Source organism: Myxocyprinus asiaticus, chromosome 15 (genome assembly GCF_019703515.2).
Source record: "Myxocyprinus asiaticus isolate MX2 ecotype Aquarium Trade chromosome 15, UBuf_Myxa_2, whole genome shotgun sequence".
NCBI lineage: Eukaryota > Metazoa > Chordata > Actinopteri > Cypriniformes > Catostomidae > Myxocyprinus > Myxocyprinus asiaticus.
Window position 1 is genome coordinate 21,335,693 of NC_059358.1, and position 21,236 is coordinate 21,356,928.

General features: G+C 40.6%; 1 protein-coding gene across 1 annotated transcript in view; it reads right to left on the reverse strand.

The window, feature by feature from the left end:
- The window catches only part of LOC127452993 (integrin alpha-8-like), a 142,106-nt gene that overhangs the window by 53,495 nt on the left and 67,375 nt on the right, over window positions 1-21,236 (reverse strand). The window contains exons 9-13 of the mRNA XM_051718944.1: window positions 17,613-17,656; window positions 16,843-16,899; window positions 16,509-16,561; window positions 15,233-15,438; window positions 5,873-6,064 (exon numbers count right to left, since the gene is read on the reverse strand). Of these exons, the coding sequence (XP_051574904.1) occupies window positions 5,873-6,064; window positions 15,233-15,438; window positions 16,509-16,561; window positions 16,843-16,899; window positions 17,613-17,656 (552 nt within the window). The remainder of the gene's footprint in view (window positions 1-5,872; window positions 6,065-15,232; window positions 15,439-16,508; window positions 16,562-16,842; window positions 16,900-17,612; window positions 17,657-21,236) is intronic.

Below are 21,236 nucleotides of genomic sequence, written 5' to 3' on the forward strand. Positions count from 1 at the left end.
AAGAATGTTCTGTGTCATTTCCTGTTCTAATTCCCCCTTTTTCTCCAATTACTTGCCTCTCTCTATCAAATAAAGCTAAAAAGTCCCAAAAAATAATAATTTTGGAGATAGTATATCCATATACTGGAAGGTTTTTATTTTAGGTATTTTATTTGATTTTAGGGTCAGTAAAATGCTTTATAAAGTACTTTGTTATTTTGCATGTTTTATGAAGTTTTACGATTTGTTTTTTATTTTTATAAAGTTACAAAATTTCCTATTATTGTTATTGTGCAATGTTTTTACATGCAATAATTATTTACTGCTTAATTATTTTGATTTTAAATCAATCGACAATTGACTTCTGACACCAAGTTTACCATTCAGACCAGATTCCTACATTATTAGCCTAATAAAAATAACTTCTTTGGTGGGGGAATAGTACTGTTGGATTGATAAGTGTACACTCGCACAAGGTCACTTTTGCTTGGTCTGCATGACTCAGATAATGTCTCCAAACTTGAGTAAGAGAACATTCTGTTTCCTCTGTTTTTGATTTTTTACAAAGCATTTATAGGAAGGAAGAGTGCAAATTGTTCCTTGAGGGATGCTTGTAGTCAAGCAAACTCAGAGACTTACAGGCAGGAATGTTCCAGAACAGCTCTAGCACCCTAATGAGTGTACAGAGACTGCCGCTTTGATTCCAGTTTCACTGAGGTTGATCGCTTCATAAATGAGACACCTCTGGTAAAGAGCCCATTGTAAACCAGAGCCCTGATCCACTATTGAGCAGCTTTTAGTATTGTGACAGAAAACACACCTCAAATCCTAGAGTTGGAAATCTACTGAAGTTTAGTTCTGTTGACGGTTCAAGAATGTATGCATTCTTCTACCGATGTGATGGAAGACTGTATATAAATATTCTGAAAGTATTTTCTGTTAGCGATGTCCAGTTCGTGAACAAATCATTCTTCTAAGTCAGAACTTTTCAATAAATGAAGCACAGCCAGTGTAATCTGATTCTTGAACATATGACTTTTATAATGTGGTTCTTTTTAATGAATCTTTCTCATTCTGGAAAGAGTTTTGTTGGAATAAACAGTCAAAACAATATTGTTTTTGTTTAGCAGGTTGGATCAAATGGTTTTTGGGTGTAAGTAAGTAAAGCAATTGTTTTGAAATCGTTAAGTGTAACTAAGAATTTTTAGAAAGTCTTGCCTGATTCCAATGGAAATATACACGCTAACACGTGCATGCCCCAGAGACCTGAGCTTTCACCTTATTTCTGAGAGGGACAGGCGGTGAGGCAGAGTAAACGACAGAATAATTTAATCTATTAAATTCTGACATCTGGAAACTCCATTTGTGTGCTTAATTTCCTCAGAACGGCAGTGAGGTGCGAGTGTGTTTGTGTGTGTGTGAATATTTTAAGACTCAACCTGAAAATATTCAGGTCGAACCCCTATGGCCACCACATCACAAGCGTCTTAACCGCACGGATGGGTTAAGGAGATGTAGGGATCGAGAAAGGAGATGGAGGAAGCTCAAAAACTTGGACTTTAATGAGGCTGCAGCCTGCTATAGTCATCTTCAGTAGAGGTTCCTTTCCAGCCAGTGAAATGCCTGAGCACAGCCAACTAATACAATCCCCTGTTTTACCTCCAGCTATGAATTCCTCTCTCATTTCACCTGACATACAATCAGCCATCCATCCAAGTCTTCCCCTCCAAAGTAACCAGAACTGAACTCCTCCCTGTAGATGTCTGTGAGGGAAATGTTTTGGACAGGAGCTTTTGGTCAGATTGGGAGTCAAAGCAAATTTGGACTGAGAAATGAGGGTTTGTGTGGCTGTATGTGTTCCATTTCATTCACTGTGATTTTGGAAAGTAAGATGTATTTACTACATTAGAGGGAAACGACAGGTTATTGGATGAAGAATAATGCATAAGCCTCTAACCCAGGCTCTACGCCTAACCCTACCATAAACCCTAAACCTAACTCCAAAATCTAATTGGTTGATCAGAATGTTGTTCCTGGACCAACAAGGATATTGATGCCGAAGCATGTGCTACTTGGTAAAGTCACAGTCACCATTCCACTTTTCACTAAAAGGATATATGGTGCCCACCTAAGTTCCTTGAACACAAAAACATTTTTGATGTGTCTTGACTGTAACAAAAGATTCATACCTACAAACTCAGACAAAGTATCATGTTTTTAGAAGCAATCCAGTGATTAATTAAAGTGTAAAGTGTTTCCATTGCTTTTCATCTTCAACCCTAACTGCAAATTCTGATCCTCTGTGTCACCAGCTGGCATTTTAAAAGTGTTTTCTCTCAATTAATGAAGTAATTGTTTGTGAATGAACAATGTGAATATGTCTGTTTTGTTTTCTCTGTGAGAAAACTGCCTGAAGCTGTGAGCAAGAAATGCTAATTATGTCATCTCCTCTGCTGCTTTAGCAGTTCATGATGAATGACCCTTGACCTATGACTTTAAACCTGCATTTAATCAGTTCACCCCAGTCCTTACCTCCCCCCAAAACCACACACAAACAAAGGAAAAGACTAAGTATAAACAGGCAAAGGTAACTTTGTATGTGTGCAACAGTTTGTTCAATTAATTTAAAGTGAACATTTCATGGAAAAGTGTATTGTCTTTTTTAAATAAAAGATTTCAATCTACTATGTAAACATACTAGAGGTTCACAACGCAAAACTCTCTCCTGATTCCACCCAGTCCATTAATGGAAACTAAGTTGCAAAAACAGGTAATGTGGGAAGTGTCATGGTTATGACGTGTGGCAAAATAAAATGTTCTATATGTGTAAAACACGTCCCCTTTTCATTGGCAATCTGATTTCCAATGAAACGGTGACAAATATTTGTATGTACACATTTGGTATGCACTTTTATCCAAAGCAACTTAAAGTACATTGAAGGTATAGATTTTGTCATTGTGTTCTTTGGGAATTGAACCGCCAACCTTGTCATTGTTAGTGCCTCTACCATTTGAGCTACAGGTACTGTACACATTTTGAAACCTATCTTGAGAAATGCATATAACATAGACATGTATTGTATATGCATACACCACATCAGTGATACAGTGGTTTCATCTTTAAAAAGCTGTGCTTTTACAACTTCCAGATCAAAAATACTTTTTTTGCTTATTGGGTCTGCTCAACATTACTCTGCCACCAGTGTGTACACCTGTGTGTCTGACTGTTCTGCCATCTATGATCTTTTGGATTGTTCTCATATGGAAAATAAATTTTTATTACAGCATATTTAAGGCAACTATCCTGTCGCCATGAAAGAATAAACCCCCTCACACACTCACACAACACAAACATATGTGTGAGCTCCCTAACACTCTGACTTCATGTCTCTTTAAAGAAAGCATGTGACAGCATCTGCTTTGATGAATTTGTACTGTGCAGTATAAAAATGAAAGAGGAGATTAAAGGACAGAGTAAATGAACACATCTTAGTTTTTTTGTTGAAATCGGTTCAAAGCATTACAGCAGTTTTCCTTTAGAAACAGGGTGGATGATTCTCTTGTTAAATGAATCAGCCAATTCATGTTTCTGTTAGTCAAAGCAGGATTTTGGTATAACTGCAATGAATTGAGAGAATATACAGAACCTTGCTCAACTGATAGCTCTGTGTATTCTCTCAGACAGTTCACACAATACAAACAAATCCACAAACACCAAGTGAAGCTATCACAACAGCTGTGTGTGCATGGCTGCTTCAGTTACTTCTATTTGACAGTGCTGTGTGTCTCTATTCCAACGCCAGTGCGCACACTGCTGTATGAGCCAACTAATGTTTCAACTCAATCAACACTTTAGTCAAGGCTCTGGCAAAGACATTTGTTTTAAAGGGATAGTTTACCCAAAAATGGAAATTTTGTTATCATTTACTCGCCCTCATGTTGTTTCAAAATAACATGCCTTTTTTCCCCCAGTGGATCACAAATGGAGATGGTCCAAAAATCGCTAAGTCAAAGAAATAATGATGGAATGTCCTTGTTTACATCAGATTTACTCTGAGAGAATAATGCATAAACGTTCTCCAACACATAACACACCAAGAGCAACATTTCTGTTGTAAAACGGCATGATCTATTCCCATAGAGTCAAATGAAGAAAAATTTGCCCCGCTTCAAATAACAAAAAAAAAAAAAAAAGTGTTAATTAAAAAATAAGATTTTTATTCAAAATAGCCAAATAGTGCTATAGCCAACCAAATATTGAAAATATGCCTAGAAAAAAAAAAAAAAAAAAAAAAAAACCTGAAAGCATAACTTATTGAGACCATTGCTTTTCCTAGTTTCTCTGGCACATTTCTTTAATATACATTTTAATATGAAATGTTTTTTTTTTTTTTTTTTTTTTTTTTGCACTAACCATTTCAGTTCCAATATTCTATCCAAAAAGAATCATCAGACTTGTTATTCATTTTGTAAAAACAAACTGAAAACACATATACAGTAATGCACCTACAAAGGAAGCCTAGCAGGCAAGTGTGCAGCCCAGTGAATAATCTTTTAAAATATGCAACCATCACACTAGTATAACCATAACATTTAAACATTAGACCTGTCAGCATGAGACTGATGCGACAGAATTGCTTATTAACTTGTCTGTGCAAAGTTTTATTCAATCTTTCAACAAATGTTATGAACAAAAAAAAATTAACTGTTACTTTATCTTGGTATCCTTTTGAGGATACAAGGAAAGGACACACAAGGGATGTGACGGAACTAATCATAAAGCACTGTTTATGTGGGGAAAACTCCAACCACAGGAATTACATTGGAAATGCATTACAGGAGTTCATCCACATAGAAAAGTATTCCTAACTGAAAATGATGATTTAAATAACTTTACATCTCCAATAACAAACTTTTTTGAGCTTTAACAAAAACATTTCACATTTCTGTTTCCACCCACTGGAATACTTGCCTGCTCATTGTAAGACCATTACTGTTAATGCATTGTCCATTCTTTTTTAACAAACTGAGAGATGATTTGAAATGATTTATTCTGGTAATAGAAGGCATGTGTTACATAAGTTCTGCTTAAAGTTGATAGATAGATGGACGGACGGACGGATAGATTGAACTTAATTTGTATGTAACTCAGAATGCAAACACACATAGACAAGTCATACATTCATGATCACTTCTCTGCAGAGATCCAGACAACTCTAATTTGAATGAGAGGGCCAGAATTAAACCCTGAAGAATTCATCTGCAGCCCAGTCTATCTGTTACACAACAATCTCTGTCACACAAACACACCAAAACACACTATACAAAACAGATTTTTTAGTCACCTGCAAATGTTTATCTCAACGGTTTCGAAATGATTCACTTTAAAGTATCTTAATGTTCAGTAAGATGGATTCACTGTGCTTATTGAAAACAAGTAGTAATGTACAATTTGATGTGGCATCTAAGTCAAGCCAGAGACCCAAGCAGAGATCTCAGAAGTCACATGGATCACATCATTCTTGGGAAAGGATTGTTCTCAATAAAACATGATAAATAAATAGTGAAAAACATAGCAATGATAAAAATCTGCAGGGAGCTTTGAAACAACATTCCCACCACAGCAGGAACAAGGAAAGAAACAAAACCACATCACGAGGACCAGGATATGAAAGAGAATAAAAAGTGCAAATGACCAGCAGAGTGTGACTCACACCATCAGTGTGACTCAACCTGGATGTCTCATCCTTGTTATTCTCTTCTTTGTCCAGTCTTTCATCCCTTTGGCTCTCATCTCCCTGGCTTAAATCTGATCCAAATGATTGCCTTAACAGACACTTGCATTTACAGGGAAATGATAGAGAGAGGGATGGAGATTGGAGGCTTTACTCACCAGGATACTGGTTGTTGTCTAAGTCAGAGTCTCCACGCAGGGTGAATCCAAAGCCCGCTGGGATGGTGGACGATCCCCAATCACCTCTCAATACTTGGGACGCCTGCAGCATCAACCCAGATTTATGACCATTATAGATGAAAACCCGACCACTGCGATCTTCACCTGCAAACGGAGCCCCAATTGCCACATCTGAGAAGGAGAGTGAGTGGAAACACAGATTTTAACAATATAGTATCACAGCTTATCCATTAGACCAGTTGTTCTCAAACTAGTTATGCTTCAGGACCCAGATTCTACACTGGACATCAAGAGGTGACCCAATACAATACCAAAATTGTTTATCATTTAAAGTTGAATTTTGATTGCTTCTTAAGTTCAGCAGGCAATAGTTCACTCAACAAAACACATTGAGGACACAAACCATGTCCTTGTTTCAAGTGAACCCATATTTAATGTAGCCTGGGTTGTATTTTCTTTTACCTCCATTGTTCAGTTTGCATACTGTAGGGTTCAGTTTAATTAGATGCACAGCAATTGATGTTAACAACAAAAAGATATGGGAAGATATGGGATTTTTTTATAAGTTTATTTATTTTGCTGTATGGTTAAATGTATTATATTATTTGCATTTAGCATTTTTTTGCCCTGCTGTCCGTGACCACATCAAAACAGACCTGGGTTTTGACCCACCAGTTGAGAACCACTGTTCTAAAGTAGACATCCTGTACTGTAATATGTACATCCTATTTGTTTTCCATAGCACATTTTCTAACATAAAACTTGGACTAAACACTAAATGATGTGCATTTGGCCCTACTCCCTGTTGTAATTTATCATTTATTAGTGATTATTTCAGAGTCTGTGATGGTGAGGAGGAACAGAGGGATGCTTTCATGTGGAAGAACAAAGGATGCTAAAAAGAATACACATGATTTACAAAAAGCTCCGCAGGGAGCGACTGCTCTTTTCTCTTCTGCACTGAGAGATTATTACAGAACAATAACAGACTCATGCACAAGCACAAATCCAAGTCAACTACTGCACTGCCAAAACATCTCCAGGGTAGGGTTATCTTTTCAAGTGTTCCATTTGCCAGCAATGCTGCTCAAGTCATTAACCTACATATGGTCCACACACAAATACACACAAGCAAGAGCCAAACTGACAGAGATGCCCACAGTTGGACATAAAGACAGAAAAACAGAGCGATATAGGGGCAGTTGAGGTTGTAAGCTCTATAAAGCTCTATGTCCTCAATCCATAATGAAACGAACTAGCAAACTGTCATGAATACCTTTAAAAAAATAATAATAATTTCCAGCCGTCTTCATTCCAGAAGTATTTTCCACAATCATTTCCCTTTCAAAAAATAAGTCATTAAAGTTCTAAGACATGAACCAAACCATCCAGCTCAGAAGTGAATCACAACATTACAAAACTTTGACTTGAAGCAAGAAAGTGTTTGAAAAAAGAAACACAATATAAAGGTATAAGACTGTGTCATTAATGTCTTTCATGAGGGCATGAACTACAGTCCCATGAAGCATTGTGAATAACAATCAAATTGAAAAAATTACATTCAAATTAAAGTTGTTGATTGTACAGAATGAATATGATTTAAATGTATAGCAAAATATTAATATATATATATATATATATATATATATATATATATATATATATATATATATATATATATATATTTAATATTATATTAATATTGATATATTCTGTACAGTATACAGTATATAGGGTGATCAACTCGATTGCACAATTCGCCATGGGTCATGGTGACTGTCACTGCAGAGCTCTTTTGGCACCTTGTTTGCTGTGATTCTTTGACTGGGGGATCTTTTTGCTACAGAATCATAAATAGTGAAGTTCTTCACCAGGAACTCTGCAACTAAACTTGATTCTTTAAAATAAAATAATACTGTTTCATGGCTTTAGCAGAAGCAAATACCATCTATTAACAAAGGTAGGTCTGTCTTTAAAGGTTTATAAGTTATCGCTAAAAATCATTCCTCTGTAGAAAATAAATGGGATTTCTGAACTCTTCCGGAACATAAGTGTTGCTCTTTATTGAGGAAAATAAAGGGATAAAGGGATACAGAATAAGGAAAAAGAGAGAGCCCATGACTAATGACAGATCTGAGAGGAATGTGTGCTCATGGAAGTCTTCTAAGCTAAGCAAAGCGTTCGGCAGTAGAAGGGGAAGAAAAGTTTAATTACACTCAGAAAAATTAAATTACCTCCTCAAGAAAGCACTCATTTCCCTCCACTGGACCACCTTGTGTGTGGAAGTGGGAAGTTTGTGTGTGTGTGTGTGTGTGTGTGTGTGCTCACATGTCAGCATATGTAATAATGCTCTCTGTTTCTCTTGGGTGAGTTCCTCTCTATAAATATCCGTTGCATGTTTTTGGTGATTCTTGGTCATTTCGTTTTCCTGTTTTCTGGCAGTGGGCACAGTAGCTGGCACATTGCTCAAAGACCCCCAGAATTAACAGACCGATGGTTGGCTTACTGACCGCCAAAGGAAATGAAGTGAACTACAGTTTATATGCAGGCATACATAATGGGCCAGACTTTACAGCTAGACAGCCTATCAACATGAGAGAATTCATTATGACACTTAACAAGATACTTAATTTTGTGGCTTGGACTTAATCGACTGCATAAATATACCACATGCCATTACTGAGAGAAAGAGATGTTTTACAGACACAAGAAACCACTGGGCCCAAAATAGCATGCAGACATTATAAACTCATGCTCACAGACCTAATCTCATCCCGTTCTCTGGCACTCACTTTAAATGAATTACAAGCAAAGATACCTACAAAGATATCCAAAATGTCTATTACAGACAGAAAGTAACTTGTACCGAGGTACAAACTCTTACATCCTTCCCAAAGAGCTTTGAGAAGAAAATTTGTTCAAAATCTTCAGGCTTTTTCTGAAAGTTGATCATGAAAATGTCAAAACTCCACCATATGGCCATCACTTTATATCCAGGTTTCCACACTTCTTAAAAATATTTTGACCAGTTGTTTGTGATTACTGGATAAGAATGTTTAAAAATCATTTTATAGAGATTGTACTCACAGAGTAATTTCTGGCTGATGAAATCCTGCTGAGTGTAACCAAAGACTAATCAGGTAGCGCTATACTGATGAATTTTAATGAAACGTCCACTCAGGTATTGCTTTTCTCATCAATATAAATGACTCTTCCCCTTTGCCAGTGGGATGCTATTTTCTAAGGATACATGTACAGTTTCTACCTACTTGAATGAGGAAAGACTGAAATCTCCAAAATTAAAGTTGGTCAAGATTACCAGCAAATAACATATTTCAAATTAGCAATAAAATCTAACAACAATTGTTTTCAGACTGATCTCACAGTGAAACTGGAAACAGCTAAAATTGGTCTGTGCTTACCGAAATATGAAACAGTACCCCCAGTGGCCAAAGCAGTAAGTGTTGTTGGGCGTATGGGCATGTGTGAGCTCCACTTTCTGGGTGTAATGTCCACAGAAGGGCACCAAAAGCAAGTTGTAAAGTAAGTTATTTTCTGCTGTAATACAGCAGAACCCCCCCCCACCCCCAGCCCAATTCCCAAACCTAAACATAAAGTGTAATGTAAAAATGTAATGTTAGAGGGGAAAATGCAATCTCTGAATTGAGCACTTCAATGCGAACACGATTACTTTCTGGTGTCAACACACGATCTGAACCCAAGTCTCCCATGATGCTGACACAATGCACTTCTGGTCTCACCACAGGAGAAGTTAACACACTGGAGATGGCAGTTGTGAGTCAGCATGTGACCGATCCTAGGGTACCGGAACTCTCGGAAACAACATGCCGACTTCCCATGTGATCATATTGATTTTACAAGAGCTTTGTGAAGGAATTATGACACTAAGACAAAACAGTGGTAGGCTTAAGACACATAAAGAATGCCACCTTTCACTGGCAGCTCATTTGGAAACTCACTTTTCTCTGGATGTCAGTATTTCAGTGCTACTCTTCTATTTTACATGAAAGCAGGAAACAGCAAATCCACAAAATCAGCCATCTGAGCGAAGCTCACAGCACAGCAGCCAGAGAAACCTCGGCAATAAAACTAACTAAATGACTGAATAAGTCAAAGAAATACGTGAATAAAAAAAAAAAACTCCCCACACACCACCACTGTGACAAGGGTCACTTCATCAAACCAATGTGGCCATATGGCTGGTGTAAACAGAGAATGCAGTTTGTGATATTAGTTTCTTTGTCAGCATCAGATATTGATTAAATCATTTTTCTCCAAATCTCCCAGCAGTAACTTCTCATAATGTGATACTTTTACATATCCAGAAAAAAGCAAGCCAATATCCATACAATAATCAAAGGTAACCACTTCATAAATCATAAATAAAAGTGCATTTAGTTACCATACTGTAGCTCTCCAATTTGAAACACTTACAGGACCATATTACACTGTACATCCAGGTCCCCAAACAAACTAGCGGTGGCCACGCCGCTCGGGTTGATGCATATGAGACCGCTTCAGCACTGGCTTCAGACTCGAGTCCCAAGATGGGCATGGCGCTGCAGGACACACCGCGTGGTCATCACCGCCTTTTCAGCCCTTGGACTGACCTCGCGTTTTTACGGGCAGGCGTTCCCCTAGAGCAGGTCTCCAGGCGCGTCGTGGTCACAACAGATGCCTCCAAGACAGGCTGGGGCGCTGTTTGCAACGGGCACGCAGCCACCGGCTTATGGACGGGCCCGTGGCTGCGTTGGCACATCAACTGCCTCGAGATGCTGGCAATTCTGCTCACCCTGCGGAGGTTCCAGCCATTGATCCAGGGAAAGCACGTGTTAGTTCGGACAGACAACACGGCAACGGTAGCATGTGTCAACCATCAAGGCGGTCTGCGCTCCCGTTGTATATCACAACTCGCCCACCGTCTCCTCCTCTGGAGTCAGCAGCACTTCAAGTCGCTGCGAACCACTCACATCCCAGGCGACCTCAACACTGCAGCGGACGCGCTGTCACAGCAGGTTACCCTCAGGGGAGAGTGGAGACTCCACCCTCAGGTGGTCCAGCTGATCTGGAGTCGATTCGGACAGGCACAGGTAGACCTGTTCGCCTCCCAAGAATCCTCCCACTGCCCGGTCTGGTACACCCTGACCGAGGCACCTCTCGGTATAGATGCGCTGGCCCCCTGGACTGTTCAAATATGTGTTTCCCCCAGTGAGCCTACTTGCACAGACCCTGTGCAAGGTCAGGGAGGACGAGGAGCAGGTCGTCCTGGTAGCACCCTACTGGCCCACCCAGATGTGGTTCTCGGGCCTCACGCTCCTCACGACAGCCCCCCCACCCCGGAGAATTCCCCTGAGGAAGGACCTTCTTTCTCAGGGACGGGGCACCATCTGGCACCCGCAAACAGACCTCTGGAATCTCCATGTCTGGCCCCTGGACGGGATGCGGAAGACCTAAGCGGTCTACCACCGCGGTGGTAGACACGATCACTCAGGCTAGGGCCCCCTCTACGAGGCGCCTGTATGCCTTTAAGTGGCGTCTGTTCGCTAAGTGGTGTTCTTCCCAGCAGGAAGACCCCCAGAGATGTGCAATCGGATCGGTGCTTTCCTTCCCGCACGAGAGGTTGGAAGGGTGGCTGTCCCCTTCCACCTTGAAGGTGTATGTAGCCGCTATAGCGGCACACCATGAAACAGTGGACGATAAGTCCTTAAGGAAGCACGAGCTGATCATCAGGTTCCTGAGAGGCGCCAGGAGGCTGAATCCCTCCAGACCGTGCCTCGTTCCCTCATGGGACCTCTCTATAGTTCTTCAGGGTCTACAGAGAGCCCCCTTTGAGCCTTTGCAGTCAGCTGAGCTTAAGGCACTCTCCTTGAAGACTGCCCTCCTGACTGCGCTCACTTCCATCAAGAGGGCAGGAGACCTGCAAGCATTCTCTGTCAGCAAAACGTGCCCTGGAGTTCAGTCCAGGCTACTCTCACGTGATCCTGAGACCCCGACCGGGCTATGTGCACAAGGTTCCCATGACCCCTTTTAGGGATCGGGTGGTGAACCTGCAAGCGCTGCCCCAGGAGGAGGCAGACCCAGCCCTGATGTTGCTGTGTCCGGTGCGTGCTTTACACATCTATCTGGATCGCACGCAAAGCTTTAGGGTCTCTGAGCAGCTCTTTGTCTGCTTTGGTGGACAGCAGAAAGGAAGCCCTGTCTCCAAGCAGAGGATCGCCCACTGGCTCACTGACGCTATAACAATGGCATATCACCCCCAGGACGTGCTGCCCCCGGTAGGGTTATGAGCCCATTCTACCAGGGGTGTAGCGGCCTCCTGGGCCCTGGCCAGGGGCGCCTCTCTAACAGACATTTGCAGAGCAGCGGGCTGAGCAACACCCATCACTTTTGCGAGGTTCAACAACCTCCGGGTGGAACCGGTTTCGTCCAGTGTAGTGGCACACAATACAAGCAGGTAAGTCTGGGACAGCCGGCCGGGTGTATCGCTTGCACATAGTGCCTTTCACCTCCCCTGAGCTGAAGACATGTGCCATAAACTCCCAGTAGTGTTCACAAACTGTGTTCCCTGGTTGACTTCCTCCGAGCCCTGTGGCAGTCGAGTTTTCGGCGAGACTTGCTGCAGGCCCAGTACACATGCTAACTAAAGCCCTGTACTGGGGTAGGTGCTACGCATGTGGCGGTTCCCTGTAGGTAACCCCATGCGATGTATATCTTCCACTAATTTGTTTCCCTGTTGGCAAACTGCGTTTTCCTTGGGCAGAGGCCCCTCTGCCCCAGTCTCCATGTTTGTAGTAACTCCTCCCCCGTTGGGTAGGACCTACCATGAGACTTCTCCACATGACATACTTCCGACATAGCTCGGCAAGACCATGTGACATATTTCCACTTAAATACCCCCCCCCCCGGGCGAAGTGTGGTCTCTGCGGTGTCCTCCCCTTGGGAGGGACACCCTCCGACTAGACCTGGTTGGCCCAGTCGGATAATCCCCCTTTTTTTTAGGGAGTGGAAAAAAGAAGGGGCAAAGAGGCCACGACTGGGCTAGCCTGTCTCTATCTTTTGGGTAGTCGACTTGTCCCAAAGGGCCGTTCAACACTCATAACAGTGTTGGGGGAGGTTACGTGTTGGCCTGGTGCACTGGCTACGAGGCACACAGTGGTCTGCCCGTCACACTCCGCCTGTTCACGTAACACAGTTCAGCCAGTTGCAGTGTTTTGTATAGGGACCCCTACTGTCACTACATCGACACAACATTGAGTGAGTGACAGATAGGGAATGTCCTGGTTACTTGCGTAACCTCCGTTCCCTGATGGAGGGAACGAGACGTTGTGTCCCTCCTGCCACAACATTGAACTACCTGCTGAATTGGCCGGGACCTTGTCTTGGCTCCTCAGCACAAAACCTGAATGAGTGGTTGCATTCCAGCTCCTTTTATACCCGTATGTCCGGGGGAGTGGTATGCAAATACCACTCGCCAATTTTCATTGGCCTTTTATCAAAGACCAGAGGTGTTTCAGGCTCTCAAGTGCGACCCCTAGTGTCACTACATTGACACAACATCTTGTTCCCTCGAGCAGGGCACGGAGGTTACGCAAGTAACTAGGACGTTTTCTTTCAATAAAGCACTTACACAAGATGCTCTGAAAATTCACATGCAGGATCATGATTATATCATCATCATTTTTCAACATTTTTTACTCAAACTGTTATGCTGATAATATAATTTGTAATGAAAAATAAACGATTAAATTAGAAAAATGCAAAATAGAAACATTTTCACAAGTGGTGGTGGTGGGTGCGGTGCTTCGGCACAGCCATTAACCAGGAAAATAGAAAATGGCACTCCATGTCAAAAAGTTTGCCAACCCCTGTTCTAGAGACTGTTTTGTGTGAAAATCCCAGGAGATCAGCAGTTACAGAAATACTCAAACCAGCCCATCTGGCACCAACAATCATCTATGCAATTATCTAATCAGCCAATCATGTGGCAGCAGTGCATTGTATATAATCATGCAGATACGGGTCAGGAGCTTCAGTTAATGTTCACATCAACCATCAGAATGTGGAAAAAATGAGATCTCAGTGATTTGGACCGTGGCATGATTGTTGGTGCCAGATGGGCTGGTTTGAGTATTTCTGTAACTGCTGATCTCCTTGGATTTTCACACACAACAGTCTCTAGAATTTACTCAGAATGGTGCCAAAAACAAAAAACATCCAGTGAGCAGCAGTTCTGTGGACGGAAATGGCTTGTTGATGAGAGAGGTCAACAGAGAATGGCCAAACTGGTTCGAATTGACAAAATCTACGGTAACTCAGATAACCCCTTTGTACAACTGTGGTGAGAAGAATAGCATCTCAGAATGTTATTCTGAGATGCGGGTTGCCGCTGTTTTGGCAGCACGAGGGGGACCTACACAATATTAGGCAGATGGTTTTAATGTTGTGGCTGATCGGTGTACGTTCTAAAGCCTTAGATTACAATTTACATCAGGAAATCAGTGAGTGTGAATTAATGTGTAAACATATGTGTAAGGATTAGGTGGCTTACATCTCTGATTGGTCAACTAAACATGTATTGATATCATATACAGGTACTCTGCTTACTTTCATCTAAGTCTAGTGTAATTTCAAAGCAATTACAGTGATATCTCAGTTCATGTTACAATAACATATGGGGCTGTCTCATCCAGAGACTGCATATGCACACACACACATAGACACACAGTGATCAGTGCAAAGCAGAAAACCTCTCAGTTTTGTCTCTATAGGGAACATCTCAACTCTATCTGTCTGCAGTTATAAAACTAATCTGTGGGTGATTAGTCTGGTCTGGACTCCACACCTGAAAACCTGTTTCCATTCAGATATAGGAGGAACTGTTGAAAACTTAGAATATAGACATGACAACACAATAGTTGATGATTGGGATGGAAATGGAGATGTAGGACATGTAGACTACAGAGCAAGTGTTAGCTAAAAGGAGATTCAACTCGTGGTCACTGTGTCTGTAAAGTAACATGTAGTGACTGCCATTTTGGAGGCTGCCTCCATCCTAATCTAAGAGGGTCACACCCAACTCTTCACAGGAAAACACAAACAAGGGCATTAAATGACTTTAAACTTTCTGATTGGCTTTAGAACTGTACATTTTAGGCATGCGATGAAAAGACAGGATATCCTACTCAAAACATAGCAAGCACAAAATGGGTGTATAGAGCAACAAGGCAAAATGACAACAGTAGATTTATTGTTCTTGGAAATACTTACTCCTGAACACAGAACACAACATCTTAGAAGTGCATTAGTGTGCACACTTACCAAAGTACTCATCCTGGTTGATATCTCCAAGAGGGGCGATGGCACTTCCGTAGCGACCAAACAGGTGTGTTCCAGTGAGTGTGATGGGAGGGGAGAAGATTATTGAGTCCTCTTGCAAGTATAAGTACACACGGCCCACCTCACGAGGTTTACTTTCAAACTCACGATCCATGTAGAGTGGGGCTCCAACCAGCACGTCGTCTAGCCTGCACACACACACGCCTTCCCATTGACTTCTGCTGTCTTATCCTGAGCTAATAATATTTTATATTCTCTAATCCTACCCTAAATCTATCTGTCATACAAAACTTTTTGCTCTTTAAATTGTCATAAAGATATTGTTTAGAATGTTTAAGATATTTGGTCCCCACAAAGTGAGCAAAATCTGACCCACACACATACAAATTCACATAAAAGACGCTTGACTTGAAAACTGAATAAATTAATGATTAGCACCAGTACAAAGACCTGTTGCTATATCAATCACTCACTAGGTTTTATAGAGCATGTTTGAAATTCAAGTATTGCACATGGCTCCACCCTTGGGGTTTCAAGACATATATACAAAGAACAAATGCATGGGCCAAGGAGTTGTACTGTAACCACTGAAAAATATAAGCCATCAGTGCTTGTGGAGTCTAGCCAGCTCATGACAGTATGATGGCAGGGGATAAAACATAAATTTGAGAAATGCTGAAAATACAAAACAGAGATGTCTTGCTTGGAGATATGTATTTAGAATAAAGAATTGGAAAGTCTGCCTTGGAATATTTAAGGAATGATGGAGGAATACCAAAACATTCCCATAGTTCAGAACTGAGAATAATCTGGAAAAAGATCAATAAAGATTATGGCAGGATCCTATGGTGAAGCGGAACTAAACATTTAAAAAAAAAAAAAAAATGTACATTTGTACATCTCAGAATGTGTTGCTCCAGTATAAGATGTAAGATAACAGACAAGGAATAATAAAAATTATACATTGACTTTAACCCTAGAGACTACAGAATGGTTCCAACTAAGAGCACATAAGAAAGTCAGCAGACAGACTGTGAGGAAAACACAATAGCAATGGCAGCGAAACTGTCATGCTCTTTTGCTTTTCAGATTTCAGAATTAATAAAAATAAAGAATTGGCTCCATTTCTTGCATAGTATAAACTTTTTCCAAATAATTAATCTCACAAATCATTAGACTTTGATTTAATTTATCTTCCATGTCAGTGGACATTGATTAAATTTATCTAGCAAGTTATTGGACATGAAAGTCAACTTACCCATCTCCATTTAGATCGGTCACAGCAACAGTGTACCCAAAATATGAGGCCATCTGTGAGAAACAATCATGCATAATATCAAATGAAATCTCCATCAGATTAGAAATATGAGGAGATAAATGGGACACATGCAGAGCCAAATATCTTCTGTTGCATTAGAATGCATTATGCGGTCAAATGAAATGCGGTCATAAAGTCAAAAGAAAGCTAAAATGGTCAAAAGAAAGCTAAAAAAAAAACTGACTTTAAAATCAGTTCTAGAATTGCAGCTAATGAAAAAAGATTATGTTTAACTACCAAAAATGTACTTTACAAATGTCAAGCAGTTACTCACCTGCTCCCCGGTGAAATTCTGAATAAACGTCAGATTTGTTGCATTGATGACAGCCACCTAAAAAAAGAGAAAAGTCTGACTATCTTGCTCATAAAGCATTGCTTTTAATAATTATAGATCCTCATGTATCTGGAGACTATATCTGGATCACTAATGTACTGTAGGACTTGTGTATCTGACCACATTACTGTCCTCCACCCCAAAGTGAGTGATTTTCCTCATGTTAGGCATTTAGCACTCTAATAATTAGAACCAGATTAATCTTAGTGGATGCTTTAGTGGATGGAATCTATCATAAATCAAACAGAGCCACATATGGTTATTACTCAAGAACATAACATGTATTGGGGAAATAGACACAATTTCACTGTCTACTTCAGAAACCACACATCCAGCTGCCTATGTTTCTGTTTAAATGAAGGCCAAACCCCCTGCATTCAAGATAATACAGCCCTAATTGGGAATTCCTTCATAAGACTTCAAATCACATCCAGATGAGATACTTACATCCACTTACACATGTATATGCTCCTCTAAGTGACGTTTTACTTCTACCAGAATATGCATTACGAAACATCTAGCTTGCACTTGTTTATTTGAATAAAATAACTCTTTTAATTTTAGCCCTACACATAGCTGTTTACCTTTGTAAGTAATGACTAACCTCTTAAATGCTTCTCAAATTTTCGCTTCCCCCTTGACCTTTTCCTTCTGATTTTACCATGACAAAAAGACAGGAAATCAAGACTGTTTAAAGATGATATACTTACATAACCAAAGTTCTGTGCTCCTCGAGGTACTCCTGCTACCAGTTCTGTGTAAAAGACATTGGAAAGGCACTCACACTGTCACACACATAAACATATACATACAGTGCATTCAGAAAGTATTCAGACGCCTTCATTTTTTTCACATTTTGTATTGTTGCAGCCTTATGTTAAAATGATTTAAATGATTTTTTTTTTCACATCAGTCTACACTCCATACCCCATAATGACAAAGCAAAAACCAGATTTTTGATAACTTTGCAAATTTATTTAAAAGAAAAAACAGTATAAGTATTCAGACCCTTAACTTAGCAGCAATTACAGCAATTACAGCCTCATTTCTTTATGGGTATGATGCAATAAGCTTTGCAAACCTGGATTTGGGGATTTTCTGCTATTTTTCTCTGCAGATCCTCTCAAGCTCTGTCAGGTTGGATGGGGACCGTCAGTGGACAGCCATTTTCAGGTCTCTCTAGAGATGTTCGATTGGGTTCAAATCTGGGCTCTTGCTGGGCCACTCAAGGACATTCACAGAGTTGTACATAAGCTACACTTGCATTGTCTTGGCTGTGTGCTTAGGGCCATTGTCCTGTTGGAAGGTGAACCTTCGGCCCAGTCTGAGGTCCTGAGCGCTCTGGACCAGGTTTTCATTAAGGATATCTCTGTATTTTGCTGCGTTCAGCTTTCCTTCAACCCTGAGTCCCTGCCACTGAAAAACACCCCCACTGCATGATGCTACCACCACCATGCTTCACCGTTGGGATGGTATTGCACAGGTGATGAGCGGTGCATGGTTTCCTCCAGAAATGATGCTTGGAATTGAGCACATCCAGTTCAATCTTCATTTCATCAGACCAGAGAATCTTGTTTCTCACAGTCTGAGAGTCCTTTAGGTGCTTTTTTATGTGTCTTGCCCTGAGGGGAGGCTTCCGTCTGGTCACTCTGCCATAAAGCTCAGATCGGTGGAGTGTTGCAGTGATGGTTGCCCTTCTGCAAATTTCTCCTATCTCCACATATGATCTCTGGAGCTCAACCAGTGTGACCATCGGGTTCTTGGCCACCTCTCTTACCAAGGCCCTTCTCCCCCGATTGCTCAGTTTGGCCAGACGGCCAGCTCTAAGAAGAGTCCTGGTTGTTCCAAACTTCTTCCATTTAAGAATTATGGAGGCTGTGCTCTTGGGAACCTTCAATGCAGCCGAAATGTTTTTGTAGCCTTCCCCAGATCTGTGCCTCGACACAATCCTGTCTCTGAGCTCTGCAGGCAGTTCCTTTGACCCCATGGCTTGGTTTTTGCTCTGATTTGAATTTTCAGCTGTGTGACCTTATATAGACAGGTGTGTGCCTTTCCAAATCATGTCCAATCAATTGAATTTGCCACAGGTGGACTCCAATCAAAGTGTAGAAACATCTCAAAGATGATCCAGAGAAATGGGATGCACCTGAGCTAAATATCAAAGGGTCTGAGTATTTATGTCAATGTGATATTTCAGTTTTTTCTTTTTAATAAATTTGCAAAGTTTGCTTTGCCATCATGGTATAGATTGTATAGATTGATGTGAAAAAAAGTAATTTAAAGCATTTTAACACAAGGCTGCAACATAACAAAATGTGAAAAATATTAAGGGGTCTGAATACTTTTTGAATGCACTGTATATATTTACATATGTAAATACATCAGCAAGTTTATGTATTTTATGCTAGCAGAGTTTGAAGAAACAAATTATGCCCTCTAGTAGAGAAAAATAATAAAATATACACTTCCAGTCTTGTGAAGAGTGTGTATGTCACTAAATTTTGTGTTCTGCATACACATGCACATATACACACTACCACTTATCTGTTGCATCTCAAGGTAATCAGTGAAGTGAGAGATGTGATTTTTGTAAATCTCTTCTCTGTCAACATCATGTCACTCACTTATATAATATAAATGTTTAGAAGAAAGAGCCAGAGAGAAGAAAGACAGCAAGAGATAGAGGGAGAGAAAGAGATTGTCTGAAGTCTGATGGATGATCTTGGAGATAGTGATGTGGTGGGAGTGTTTGCTGCTGTCTGTCAGATCTCTATCCCACCTATCAAGATCGCAGAGAGATGGTACAAAAAACTTTCTAAAATTGTGTATATTTGTCAAAAGCTCTCAGACTCCCAGAGACTCATCACTGCTTAGTTTCAACCACCCCCCACCACCCCCCTCCCATCCCCCCCCCCCCCCCATCCTGCATTTTCAACCACAAAGTTCACCATAGCAAGAGACCCTGACACAGAGGGATCAGCATGTCTCTCCACTCTGGATTCACTACTAATCCAGACCAGATAGAACATATGTGTAAGAGAGAGAGAGAGAGAGAGAGGGAAAAAAAGAGCAAAGTTTGATGGATAGGTACGGTAATGACTGCTTGTGAACAAGTCTGTGTGAGTTTGTGTTGGTGCACGGATGTGTATGTGTATGTGTGTTTGAAAGTGATGACAGAATGCAGATGGGCTGTTTGTCACTGGGTGGCATTTCAGCGACAGAGTACTAAGAGGGCTCTGTAATTTTGGTCTGAGTCTGAAGGGACCAATCAAAGCTTAGCAGGCAACAAATCCCCCACAATAACCACACACAGAGACAAAGCTCTTACTCTCATATGCTCATATTAATGCACAGCCTTACAAACTCTATGAAAGACATAACACACACTCTAGAAAAAAACATAACACAAACTCTAGAAAGACACAACACAAATTGTTCAGAGACAAAAGTAAAAACACACCACACAAACTCTATGAAAGGTGCTACATAAACTCTAGAAAGGTGCAACACAAACTCTAGACACCACAAAGTCTATAAACATACAACAAACTTAGACACAACACAAACTCAACTCAAAACAACACAAACTACAAAAGGCAACACAGACTCTACTAAGACACAACAAATTCTACAAAGACAGAACTTTATAAAAGACAAAACAAAAATTCTACAAAAGACAAAACACAAACATGACGAAAGACACAACACAACACAAAACCACACAAAGACACAACAGGAAATGTGTATACTCAGGGTATTTTTCATTTAGAATTTCTTAAAATGTATGCTCTATCCACCTTATTTTTTTTTTAGCGTAACAAGGGCACCACCATTATCAACCTTGAATGTGGACCTCTTCTGGTATCAGCTGGGGATGAACCGATCCAGTGGATCGGTATCGGTCATTACTGTCTAGCTCCAAAAATGGCATCAAATTACCATTAAAGTAGTCCAAATGACTCTTGTATTTTATTTAAAGTCTCTTGAACACATCCGATAGCTTTGTGAATCTCAAAAGGCTACACTTAATGAATAAATATATATAGTCTGCATGCACAGCACGCTTCAGTAAATGAGCGGTGCTCTGTTGTGTCACGCACACATGGGCTTGCGTAGCATTGCTCGCAATATGTGAGCACAACACACGAACAACATCTCAGATGTAGATGCTTGATAGTTTGGTTCATTTATAACATGCATTGAGATCGGAACCAGAGAAGCAATTCACCAGATTTTGAATGAAAAGCATATGAAACTACTGTGAACTAGCCAACAAACAGACTCACCGTTTTCCTGTAATGTTCCATCAAAATAAAAGCCCCAGAGAATTAAAG